The 12,567-nt window shown below is 35.6% G+C and overlaps 1 protein-coding gene across 1 annotated transcript in view; it reads right to left on the bottom strand.

Moving 5' to 3' along the window:
• Positions 1 to 256: 256 nt before the first annotated feature.
• P3H2 (prolyl 3-hydroxylase 2) overlaps positions 257 to 12,567 on the bottom strand; it is a 175,765-nt gene continuing 163,454 nt past the window's right edge. Inside the window, exons 14-15 of the mRNA XM_049776030.1 lie at positions 11,917 to 12,057; positions 257 to 430 (exon numbers count right to left, since the gene is read on the bottom strand). Of these exons, the coding sequence (XP_049631987.1) occupies positions 338 to 430; positions 11,917 to 12,057 (234 nt within the window). The 3' untranslated portion in view covers positions 257 to 337. The remainder of the gene's footprint in view (positions 431 to 11,916; positions 12,058 to 12,567) is intronic.

The raw sequence follows: 12,567 nt of genomic DNA, 5'->3' as shown, positions 1-12,567 counted from the left end.
TATACTAACTTTAGAATGCATTTGTTCCAAGAACAATAAAGTCTTTCTGCTGGAAAATCTGTACTTTAACTAATGGGGGGTGGGGGAGAAAGAAAGCAAGAGAGAGAGAGAATGTGAAAGAGAGGTAGAAGGATGGAGATTTTTGAGAGAATAATTTAAATGGAAAAGGCAGGACAGACAAACTGAATGAGGTAACATAAGCATCTTTAGGAACAGAAGGAGAGCTGGTGACACAATAACCTGTTAATTTATACCAGGGCTCTGTACAAAAATAAAAAGGTTCTTATAAGTTTAACAATTTAAATAAATATCTGATAGAACTTTTTCCCCCTCATTTTCATAGCTCATCTCTGGGGTTGATATTCAGGTCATGCTTTCCTTGCTGCTCTTGATCCAGGATTGCGATCACTTCATCGGCCTTTATTCGCTCCTTCAAAAAAAGACAATTTACACATTTCTGTTACAAGCATAATAAGCAGGCCTAGCAACAGATGCTTTGCAAACACTTCCAGGCTTCCATCTGTACACAGATCAATGCTAAATGCAGTTGAAGACTGAAGTTCATCTTCATCCTTGCACCGTTGTCTTCTGATTCCCATGTCCTAAGCAATTACTTTGCATGATTTTTCTTTGGCAAAAATGATTCTTATATGTCTAAATACTTACTACTCTTTTAACTGTGTGTCTCCGTAGATACCTTCAATTGTGTTCTTCTATTATTTTTTCAAATGAATACATAATTTTATCCCTGCACAGGTTTACTCTGTATCTCTTCAAAAATTTCTAAACAATGACATCACAAGTCACCCTTTTTTTCCTAATCACAATTTCTGGCATCTAATAAATTTCACCTAGTCCAGGGGCCAGGGGATTAACGCAAGTGGTAGAGCACAGGTTTAACATAGATGAAGCCTAAATTCAATCCCCAATACTGCAGGCCTCATTTACCAACACCAGCACAATGGGAAAAAGCCTCTTATTCCCTGAGCACTGATCAAGTAATAATGGGGAAACCCCAAGCCCCTCTGGCCTTCAGTTGCTTGGTGTGACCTTTGAAATCCCAAATCACTGAATCTTTTCTGTTCTGCCTTGTACTTCTTGCTTTCTCTCGTTTATGTGACTTTTGCTTTACTTTTTCAACCTGAGCACTATTGACATTTTCATTTGCTGTTGGAGTTTGTCCTGTGCACTGTAGGATAGGCTATTTAGCAACATCCTGGGTCTCCACCTGGTCCAGGTTGTCAGTAGCACATTTTGGGAACCAAAAATGTTCCCCAACACTGACAAATGTGGCATAGGAGACAACATTCCTTTCTGCCTTTGTCATCTTAAGTATATATTCTTTTAACTTTCACATTCTTCTTCTGAAGGCTTCAGTGGGACTTTGCCCTGAAAGCATGATAGCATTAAGACACCACTCAAACCTATTGCATGAGTTCCTCGACTAAACAAAGTTCTAAATCCATTCTTCTTGGTGAGCTGGTGGAGAGTAACCTGCTTTATACTTTTCCCTGTTCTTCTGCTCCCTGGTTTTCTCCCATTTCATCATACACTACAAGCTACAACTTACATTCAAGGCTTTGAATGTGGCACTCGCAGAAGAATCCCTTATTCCTGACTAAGGCCTAGTGCTCAGTCTTATTAGTCCCATGATTTCTCTTACTGCCCCATCCACCTGCCACATCAATCTGCAAGCCCTGTTAGTCAATCTGTCTATTGATGTCACACCTTCATAGATTTTCACTTTTACTATTGTTATCCTGATCTACAATGTAATAAATAAAGCAGTATTTTTTTCCTTGTGAATCCCCAGTTTTGGGGGTGGTAAAGATAGAACATGACTTTCTCCCATACTTAAAATATAATCAATCTTTCCCTCCCTCCCTCCCTCCCTCCCTTCCTTCCTTCCTTCCTTCCTTCCTTCCTTCCTTCCTTCCTTCCTTCCTTCCTTCCTTCCTTCCTTCCTCTTTCCTTCCTCCCTCCCCCCTCCCTCCCCTCCTCCCTCCTCCCCCTTTCCCCTCCCTCTCCCCCTCCCCCTCCCCCCCCTCTCTCCCGGTAATGCTCAGGGGTTGCTCCTGGCTATGTGCTCAGAAATAGCTCCTGGCTTAAGAGAATCATATGGGATGTCAGTCAGCCATGTGCAAGGCAAATGTCCTATTGCTGTGCCACTGCTCTGGCCCCATGATTTATCTTTCTTAACATCTTCTTCAACCTTACCTCTTGTTTACTTCTTTTCAAACCAATTTCCCTCTCACATACTGAGTATTCAATATTGTAGCTTATTTTGTGTTTTGACTACTCTGAACTCCTCCTATTTCTGGGTATTTGCATCTTGTTCACTGTCTGGAATGGTTATCCCCACAATCACTTGAATCACAGTCAGCTTCTTCTTGACAGAAGAAGCAGTTCAGATGCCAACCCAAAGATTTACACAACTTTCCTGCCTCATCCCTTTACTCTCACATGGATCACCATGTTTTCTTTTCCACATATTTTGTTATTTTTATTGTATTGAGATAGCATTGGCTTATTAAACTGTATATGACTAAGGATTACATTGTAATTATCCTGCAAATTTATGTTGCCAAAACATGTCCATTACCAAAGAACCAATATCCCCCCACCAAGTTCATTTACTGCTTGCTCTTCACCCTTTTCTGCCCTTGCTCTTTGGTAACCTCTGTGGTACAAATCTAAATATTACTCTCATTGTTCTTAGTTTATTCCATGTTTTGATTCCTTAGATCTCAAATATAAATAAAATTATTCAGTAATTACCTTTATTTTTCTGCTTTATTTCTCTTAGTATAACTCTTCCGATTTCATCCATATTGTATTAAAAGTAATAGTTCATCTTTTATTAAGCTAAATCTCTCTCTTTCTCTCACATACACCCCAAAATTTCTTTATCTTATTACTGGACATCTGGATTGTTTCCAGGTCTTGGCTATTGTAAATTAACCTGAAACAAACATAGGAGTGCATATTCCTTTTCATATTAATACTCTTCAACATTTATATCTCCATGAGAGGGACTGTTGGATCACAGATTTGATCTGCTTTTAAGATTTGAAAAAGCTCCATACTGTTTTCCACTGAAGCTGAACTAATTTATATGCCCATGAAAAGCTTAATGAGATTTCCTTTTTCTCTCACCCCTCAATATTGCTTGCTATTTCTGGCCCCTTTAAAATATAATTTATTCTCACAGGAGTGGAGTAGATGGATGCTGCTTTGCGATTGTGGTTTTTCCTGATGATATTAATTCATGAGTATTATTTCATATACTTGCATGACCATTTATAAGTCTTTTAGGAGGGTAGGAGTGTTATGTGCAATAGAATCAGAGGAACATGTGGTTTCAGGATCAAACTTGGGGCTCTCACCTGTGAAATGCACACTTCCCACTCTGAGTTATCTTCACAGCCACATATCTATTTTCTTTAGTCAAGCATTAACTTGGATTTTTTCCAAAATTTTTATTAGAGTTCTTAGTTTGCTTTCTTTGAATTTGGAGAACTCTTGCAATATCTTGGATATTGTTTGTTTTTTGAATCTAAAATTTGTAATGTTTTATCCCATTTAGTAGCATATTTTAAATAATAGTTTATTATACTCTACAGGAGCTCTTTGGGTAAGGTAGCATTATTCATTATCATTGTTTTTTGCTTCCTTGCCATTCAAGTCAGATCATCAAAATATTGTGAACATCAGTATCATAGAAACTTTGATATATTTTGACTATGCATTATATAGTTTGATATTTAATACCTAAGGCTTTGTTTATTTTGAGTTAACCATTTATATGTCATAAATTAGAATTCAGGTTTTTATTTTTCTATATTTATTGCACTATATAGGGTTCACCATGTACTGCTAGCAACATCCAAGGGCAAAGATATAGTCATGACCATATCTGTATGTGGCCTTCAAATAAACAAATAAAAGCCAAGCAAACAAAATTATATCTTGTCATGAGATAGTCCTTGGTAATTCATTGTTGAATTTGGTTCACAGAGATTATATTGAGGATAGTTGCATCTATATTCATCAGTGATATAATCTGTGTGTTTCTTTTTAAAGGGAACACTTTTGTCTGATTTTGGTGTTAACATAATATTCCCTTCATATGACAAAGCTGCAAAGAATTATCTTTGCTTGATTTTTTAAAGAGATTGAGAAGACAGATAATAAATTAGCTCTTGAAGACATGATAGTGAAATCATCTGGATTCTGGAATTTGATTGGGGGAAATTTTGTTTTCTGTTAATTTATTTGTATGTAATTAGTCTGTTCAGGTTTTCAAAGCCCTCTTGATTCATTCTTGGCTGTATCTTCTTTTCTATGAGGTTATTCAATTCAGTGTAATAATGTTGTTCATTGCTCTATTGATTTGTTACATTCTTATTTTATTTGCTATAATTTCCCTTTTACATTTATGATTTGGTTCATTAGGGGGTTCTTTTGATTTTTGCTTGTTTTGCTTTTTAGTGAATCTTCCTAATGCATTGTCAGATTTGTTCTATGTCCCTGTGAAGAATCAGTTATTGGATTCATTGACTCTTATTTTGTGTGTTGGAGGGTGAGTCTGGCTGTATTCAATTTTTACTCCTAGGTATCTGCTTAAAGATCCTTCCTGGTGTTAGTTGGAAGACCACTTGTGCTGTGCTAGAGATTGATCTGGGTGAAGAGCATGCAAAGCAAGGGAACCGCCTGCTACAATACCTCTCTGGCACTGATCTTTTGCATTTTAGATACTTTTTATTACTTAATATGAAAGTTTTATTATTCCCGACTTTCTGCTGACTTTAGGTTTCATTCTTTTTCTAGTTCTTTAAGGATATGATACTAGGTTGTGTATTTAAGATTTCTGCTGTTTCCTAATTTTTAAGTCTATATCATGTACTTTTTAATTCCTCATTTGTTATGCCTCACATGTTTTGATACAATATTATCTTCATTTTGGTTTTCATCCTGAATTTATTTCTTTCTCTTTCTCATGTTATTTTATAATTGCCTCAGTAATTATTAGAAGTATGTTGCTTAGGATTATATAATTGAGTATTTTTTTTCTCCACATTTCTCTTTGTAATTGATTTCTGGTTTTGTAGAATTATGATTTGAAAATACATTTGATATAATTTTATCTTCATTAATTAATTGATACTTATTTTATCTTCAGCATATAATCTAATCTCAAGACTGTATCATGTGTATTTGAAAGAATATATATTTGGCTTTTGGTGGGAAGAGAACCCTGCAAATGTCTAAAAGTCCTATTGGCCTAGCTCTTCATTTAAAACTACTATTACTTAATAATTTTCTCTCTGCTTCAGCATTCCATTGGTAGAGCAGGGTGTTAATGTTCTCTACGACTAATGCATTATTGCTGAGTTCCTCTTCAGGATCTTTAACTGTTTCTTTATCTATTTAAAATGCTTCTTTATTTGATGTACATGTTAATTATTTTTAAATAATTTGGAAGCCTTAATTCCTATATCATGCTTATATATTGCTTAATTTACCTTTAAAATTTATTTTGCAAGATACAGGGGTTGAAATCCAGGGTATTAGCCAAGGTAGCATACATTCAACAACTCAACTGCATCCTCAACTTCTCATGTTACTCATTTTAGTGAGTTAAAATTTTTTTTTTGGGCCACAACCGGCAGCGCTCAGGGGTTACTCCTGGCTCTGCACTGTGAAATGGCTCCTGGCAGGCTCGGGAAACCAAATGGGATGCTGGAAATTGAGCCCTGGTTTGTCCTGAGTCACCCTCGTAGCCTCGTACAAGGGAAACATCCTACCACTGTTCTATCGCTCTGGCACCTAGTGAAGAAAATTTTACCTGCTGTAAGTATGTTTGTCATTGCCCTTTCCTTAGACAATCACTTACCGACATAATTTCCAATCTTTTACTTTAAGCCTTTGTTTATCATCAAAGCTTAAATCGGTCTTGTGGAGATAGTAAAAAATTTTTTTGATTATCCATCTCATCATTTTGAACTTTTTGACCAGAACAGTGCTACTTTGCAAATTTATTGATATATAAAAACTTATTACCATTTTTCAGTGTGCATTTTGAATATTTTTGGTTCTTGTTATATTCTCTCACACTTTGTTACTTCTGGCTATGCACTCAGAAATCACTACTTGCTTGGGGGATCAAGCCACACTCCTTCCTAGGCTAGCATGGGCAAGGCAGATGCCTAACTGCTTGCACCACTGCTCCATCTTCTTTATATGTATTTTTATACAATATTTTTTATTTGTGTTCATTTTTTTATAGCTTATAATACTCTACTTTTGAGCTTACTGTTTTGATTTTTGGCTTCTTCCATTCTGCTGCTAATTAAGCTTGTCTACTGTTGTTCAACTGCTATATTCTTTAGCTCTTTGGTGTTGGTTTAGATTTCCCTCATATTTCCTCTATGTTTGAAGTTCTATACCACACAGCACCTTATTTAAGAGAGCATCATTATGGTGGTTACTTTGAAAGACTTTTTAGGTACTTTTCATAACTCTTTTGTATTTTCTTCCAAGGTTTTGTCTCGATCCATCAGTGGAAATGAGTCTGTTATTCATCTGGTTTGGTCCTTTATTACAACAGGCAATGGCCTGGGTTTTGTGGTCATGCATGGGTTGTCATGGATCATAGCGGCAAGTGCCTGGCGATGAATGTGGGATATGACTTTGATGGACCTGGGTGGTGTCCAGGTGTTTGTGGTTACAAGTACCTGGCAAGAGCTATAACGCTGACATTGCAAGTGTCAGGCAGCAGCTGTGATGCCGAAATAACATGGGCTGAAATTCATGGTCCACAGCTGTGGAAGTGAAGACCTAGATAGAGCTCTGAACAGAGTGCTGAATCATGGTGACAAATTCTGTGGTGGCATAGTTACATGGGCTTGGATGGTCCTGCAATGCCATTTTTCCCCTTCAGGTAGAATTACTTGGTTATTAAATATTGCCATATTGCCACTTGAGGTGATCACATCAACTTACATCTTTACCACAAATAGTAGATAAGAGTTTTCTGGTTGCTCCACAAACCTGTATGCCTCTGTCATTCTTTTTAATTTTCTCATACTTTTTGAGAGTGGGGATAGAAGGACTGTTTTGTTTGGTGTTTAGCTACCTTTGAGTGTTTTAATATCTGAGCACTGTTTAATATCTGAGCACTGTTATGTTTTCCATTTTCTAATCCTTTGGCAAGAATAGATTTTGGTGGGCCTTTTAAAATTTTTCTATATAGATTTCCAATTCTAGGTCAAAAGTATTTTATCACTCAGTTCAAAATATAAGGCAGAAAGAAAACTTCAGGACTATATCACTATTAGATTTATTAGTCCAATGCCCCTTGCTGTTCTATTTTTCCTTTGTTTGAGAATTTTATATTTTTAATATCACTTACATGACTTTTTGCTGTGTATAGTGGAAGAAATATGCAAACATGCTCAACTCTAACTCGTATTCTTTAATATGAACTTTCTGATTGGGTTTTAATATATGTTGGTAAAACTCAACTGCTTTTTAAACTAAAATCTCTTTGAATTTTAGTACTGATTTAAAGAATTGTATGAGGCCAGAGTGATAGCACAGCCAAGTAGGGCATTTGCTTTGCATGTGACTGACCCATATTTGATCCCCAATATCCCATCTGGTCCCCCAAACCTGCCAGGAGAAATTAATGAGTTCAGAGCCTGAAGTAAACCCTTGAGTGTGACATCCCCCAAAAAATTACCTTTGTGTTTTTAAAGTGATTTAAATTTGACCCATAAAATTCATTTACACTTTTATAAATTTATTTAGGCATTTGTTTTGCTCTTCCTAGGAGAATCTCTTATTTTCTAGTTGGTTATTGCTAGCCTGCAGGAATAAGTATGATTTTGTAAATATGTATCTTTATATATAATATGTGAGATCTTGCTAAACCCCAATAATGCTATTATTTTATTTGTAAATAATTTTCCTAAGGATGCGTGGGTTATCATATAAATTATAATTAAGGACTTTGTCTCCTCTTTTCAGTTCCTACTTTATTTTTCCTTTTAGTTATTTTTTTTAAGGATACCAGTTAAAAGATATTTTGCCTTATCTGTGATTTATAATGTCACTCATTATTTATTGGAAAATTCTTTAAATTTTTTTTTGGTGGGGCTGGAGAGATAACATGGAGGTACGGCATTTGCCTTTTATGCAGAAGATCGGTGGTTCAAATCCTGGCACCCCATCTGGTCCTGCGAGCCTGCCAGGAGCAATTTCTGAGTGTGGCGCCAAAAGTGACCCCTGAGCGCTGCCGGGTGTGACTCAAAATCCAAAAAAAAAAATTTTTTTTTAGTAATTTTGGTTTTTTATTTTTTGGGGTCAAACCCAGTGGTGCTCAGGGATTACTCCTGGCTCTGTGCTCAAAAATGTCTCCTAGCAGGTACAGGGGACCATGTGGGATGCTGGGATTCGAACCACTGTCTGTCCTGGATCAGCTCATACAAGGCAAATGCCCTTATGCTGTGCTATCTCTCTGGCCCTAATTTTTTGAATATTTATTTTGTTTCTTCTTCACATAAAAGAAGGGCTTGCTATTTTTATTAACTTTTAAATTTCTAGTCTCTAGAAAAACTACTGACTCTTGTCAAAAGCTCTTCCTCAGATTTAGACAGTTTTACTGCCTAAAATGTCTCTTCCTAAATAAATCATTCTCAGACTGGAATTCTCAGACTAGCTTGAAGGCCTAAAGTATACACTTTGTATATGGAGGCTTGGGTGCAACCCTTGACAGTCCATGGTCTCTGAGCAAGGCTAAGAGTAATTCCTGAGGAATATGTCAGGAGTAGCAACTGAGCACTGCTGGGTATGGGGGGAAAAATAAACAAATTGTTCTTATTCTTTAAGATTTATGCCAAATATCATCTCTCAAAGAAGGCTTTCCTCATTTCTTCTTTGTAGACCCCAAATATATTCATATATTCCCCCTAATATATCTTACCTAACTACTCATAATTTTGTTTCTGAATTACTTAAGCTTAAATATTATCTTTCAACTTTAAGTTCAAAAAGATACAGTACACCTTAACATCTTTGTACCCTCTATAGGCAGCACTTAGCACAATATCTTGCAGTAATTGATATATAAAATAAATTGTCCTGTGGCTTTGCAAACCAAATCTCCTTTGTTCAAAAAATTTTAGTTGAATATAATAATATGAAGTCTAATCAAATGAAGACAAAATGTTCTAAGAAACAAAAGCCAAATTTATATTATGTGTAAGTAAATTCTTGTTTATCACTGATCTTTATAAAAATTGAGAGAATATGGGTTGCTTAACAAACAAACATATCATAACCTTTAAGATTGATGGCCAAGAGACATTGTTGAAACCATGACTTTTCTGGAAAATAAAGTCAACAGCTTGGTCTCCATCTACAAGATACTACAGTTTCTAATACTGTACATCTTTAAATACAGCTTGAGAAGTGGGTGTCTTTAAAATAATATATCTTTAAAATAATATACAACATGCACAGTGTCTTCAACTAGGGACTTCTTGATAGCTAGGTTTTTTTTAATGCTCAGGAATTCACTCTAAGGAAAAGAACCTAAATCAAGACTATCAAAATTTGGCCAATGTAAGAATGATCATATGAATTTGCATAACATTATATGCCAAGATAAGACACAAATTCTGTGAAATCAGCATTTCTCAGATGGAAACAGATGTCAGAAATATGTGAATAACACAGTTCATTCCAACGTGAATCACACACTGCTGAAATTTTTCTAGTGCTTTTAGCAAGGCTTTGGTTATTTTTTATTTCACCACTAGATGTCGCTACTGTCTGAGGATGAGAAACTGATATTTTCCTAGGAAAGTAATGTATTTCCTGGTTAGAAATGAGTAAAGGAAACTTACTTTGCTTATTATTCACTTATTTGTTTCTAAAATGCCTTGGAAGTGAGTGATGCATTAATGATTAATTAAATATATTAATTATACATCAATTTAGATGAATAAATTTTGTAATAGAAATAAATACTAAATGAAACAAAAATTTTTTTCAGTAATTTGGTATTATCTCTGGTTACTCATTTGCCTGGAATCCTTTGCATAAAATGCTTACTGTGCCCAAATGTTGGCATATTAGAGGTGCAAAAGCACAAGGAAAGAAAGCAATGATGACTGAAGGTTTTTTTTCAGTGTTCCTTGAGCTTTTCAGATCTCACTATGTTTTGTTTTCTGTCAGGAACTTTCTTTTCTCTTTCTGTGACTAGCTATCCTCTTCTCTTTTAGTACTGATACTTCTGCCTTAATTCTCCTCACAAAAACACACACCATTGGCATCTCATTATCTGTTTCTTGTTGACTTCCCCAGACTCCTCAAAGTTAGTAATCAAGATATCACACAGTTCCCCTAGCACTACCTAGCAGAATTTTCCAGGCATAGTATGAGTATTTGTGGAATATATCTAAAATTATTAATTTTGTTTTAAAAATATGTAAGAGAAATAACATTAGTTGTAATGTTTTAGATAAAATGTGCTCAGGGCAAGGATTTGAAGAAGAAACCTGCATAGAAAGCCCTTTAAAAGAGAACACTATTTCTTCAACAATTAGGGATGTGGATCGCTTTGAATTCGCACAGGTTAGCTCTAGCTTATGCAGGCTCTACCTCTATTTCAACACTCCACACAGGTATTGAAACTTTGTTTAGAACTGACAACTTCCAAGGAAAGCCACCGAACCTATTTCTTATACTAAATCCAAAGAGTTTATTATTATGAATTACAGTAAGCCTAAGTGTTTGGGACCAATTTCCTTCCAACCCTGTGCAGTTTTGTTTGTAATAACCATCACCTTTTTCAAGAGTATGCAAAAGAATAATATACTGCTCTTTTTCTGGGTCCGACATCATCAGCTGTATCCAATATAATAGTAATAAATTTAATATTTAAGGCCAGAAGGCTAATGCAGCAGGTAGTGTCCTAGCCTTGCAAACAGTCTATGTGGGTTCTATCCCTAACAATCCATATGGTCCACCCAGTTCTACTAGGATTGATCCTGGGGTGCAGAATAGGGGTTAGCATGGGTGCGTATGTCAAAATAAATTAATCAAAATTAATTTAATGTTTATTTAACGATAATATTACTTATAAAGATGTAAGATGTGCTCAAATTTATAGAGTATTGTTAAAGAGTATTGTAAATAAACAGCATGCCAACAAATTCCAATTAAAAGATTTAAGTGATAATGAGTTCTATCATCATCTTCAACAAATATTTCATAGGTCAATTTTTGCCCTTTTCAAAAATTTGTCATTAAAAATAAGTAGAAATTTTTGCTGACCAGAAAATGTTGGTTTTATGCTGCTATTAATAAGCTCAAGATTGAGACTTCTACTAGATAACAGATACTGAGACTAGGTTATTGCTAGTCTATCTCTTTCTACAAACATTTTGCAGTTAAAACCAATCTAATTGTCTCTGTAGTGCTATCTTCCTTACCTCAAACTCACAATACAAACCTATATGTAACTGTTATATTATGGCTCTTATTGGGAAAAGTTTTTCTTGCTTATAAAACAAAGTTATTAGGAGCTAGAGATATAGCAGAGGGGCTTACATGTCTTACATGTGGCTAATCCCAGTTGGAGCTCCAAAAATTCATGTGATTCATAAACAGTCAGGAACACAAAACAAAGTAAAATTAAAAGAAAGCAAAAAGCCATTATTGTAGACCAGGTATAAAGGTTTTAATTGTATGAAAGGTTGTTGTTGTTGTTGTTGTTGTTTTAATTATCTCTAAGGTTGCAACAAAACTATGGGAAGATTGAAGTGACTTTTAGACAAATCTGCTCATGAAGCAGATTGAGCAACTAAAAACCTACATGACTTCCTTGAGGATAGAAAGATAACTCACCAATTCTCTGTATAATGGATCCAAGGTAAACCACAGGGCCACCGCACACCTCTGGCCCTTGGTGACTGCCTTCACTCCGTGAGGGTTCTCACCTCCAGATGAGAAACTGATCATACGGCCACACTTTGGTTTTATAGAGGCCTGAGAAAGAACAGGATATAAATTAGGTTTTCAATCCCACTATCATAAATATTCCTTTTGTTTGTTTGTTTGTTTTGGGGTCACACCCAGCAGCGCACAGGGATCATTCCTGGCTCTACGCTCAGAAATCGCTCCTGGAGGCTCGGGGAACCACATGGGATGTGGGGATTTGAACCACTATCCTTCTGCATACAAGGCAAATGCCTTACCTCCATGCTATCTTTCCGGGCCCCATATCAGAAATATTTCTTTAGCCCTTCTTTATTTTCTTTAAACACTTCCTTTCTATGAGATTTTTTGGATTTATTTTGGAACCAAAAATAATATAATTCTGGGGTTGAAGAAGACATCGATTATTTTAATTTCCTCATTTGATTCGGAAAATAAAATGGCTTAGGTAAAATGGATGGAATCGATTGCTCCCTATAGCAGTTAAGGAAAGTTTCATCTCTAACTTCTGCATTTGGCATGTACGAGATGCATATTTGTGTTTGGGAGGTGACAAAAATA

Source organism: Suncus etruscus, chromosome 6 (genome assembly GCF_024139225.1).
Source record: "Suncus etruscus isolate mSunEtr1 chromosome 6, mSunEtr1.pri.cur, whole genome shotgun sequence".
Lineage (NCBI taxonomy): Eukaryota > Metazoa > Chordata > Mammalia > Eulipotyphla > Soricidae > Suncus > Suncus etruscus.
The sequence above is the reverse complement of the archived record's forward strand: the minus strand, read 5'-3'. Positions and strand labels throughout refer to the sequence as shown.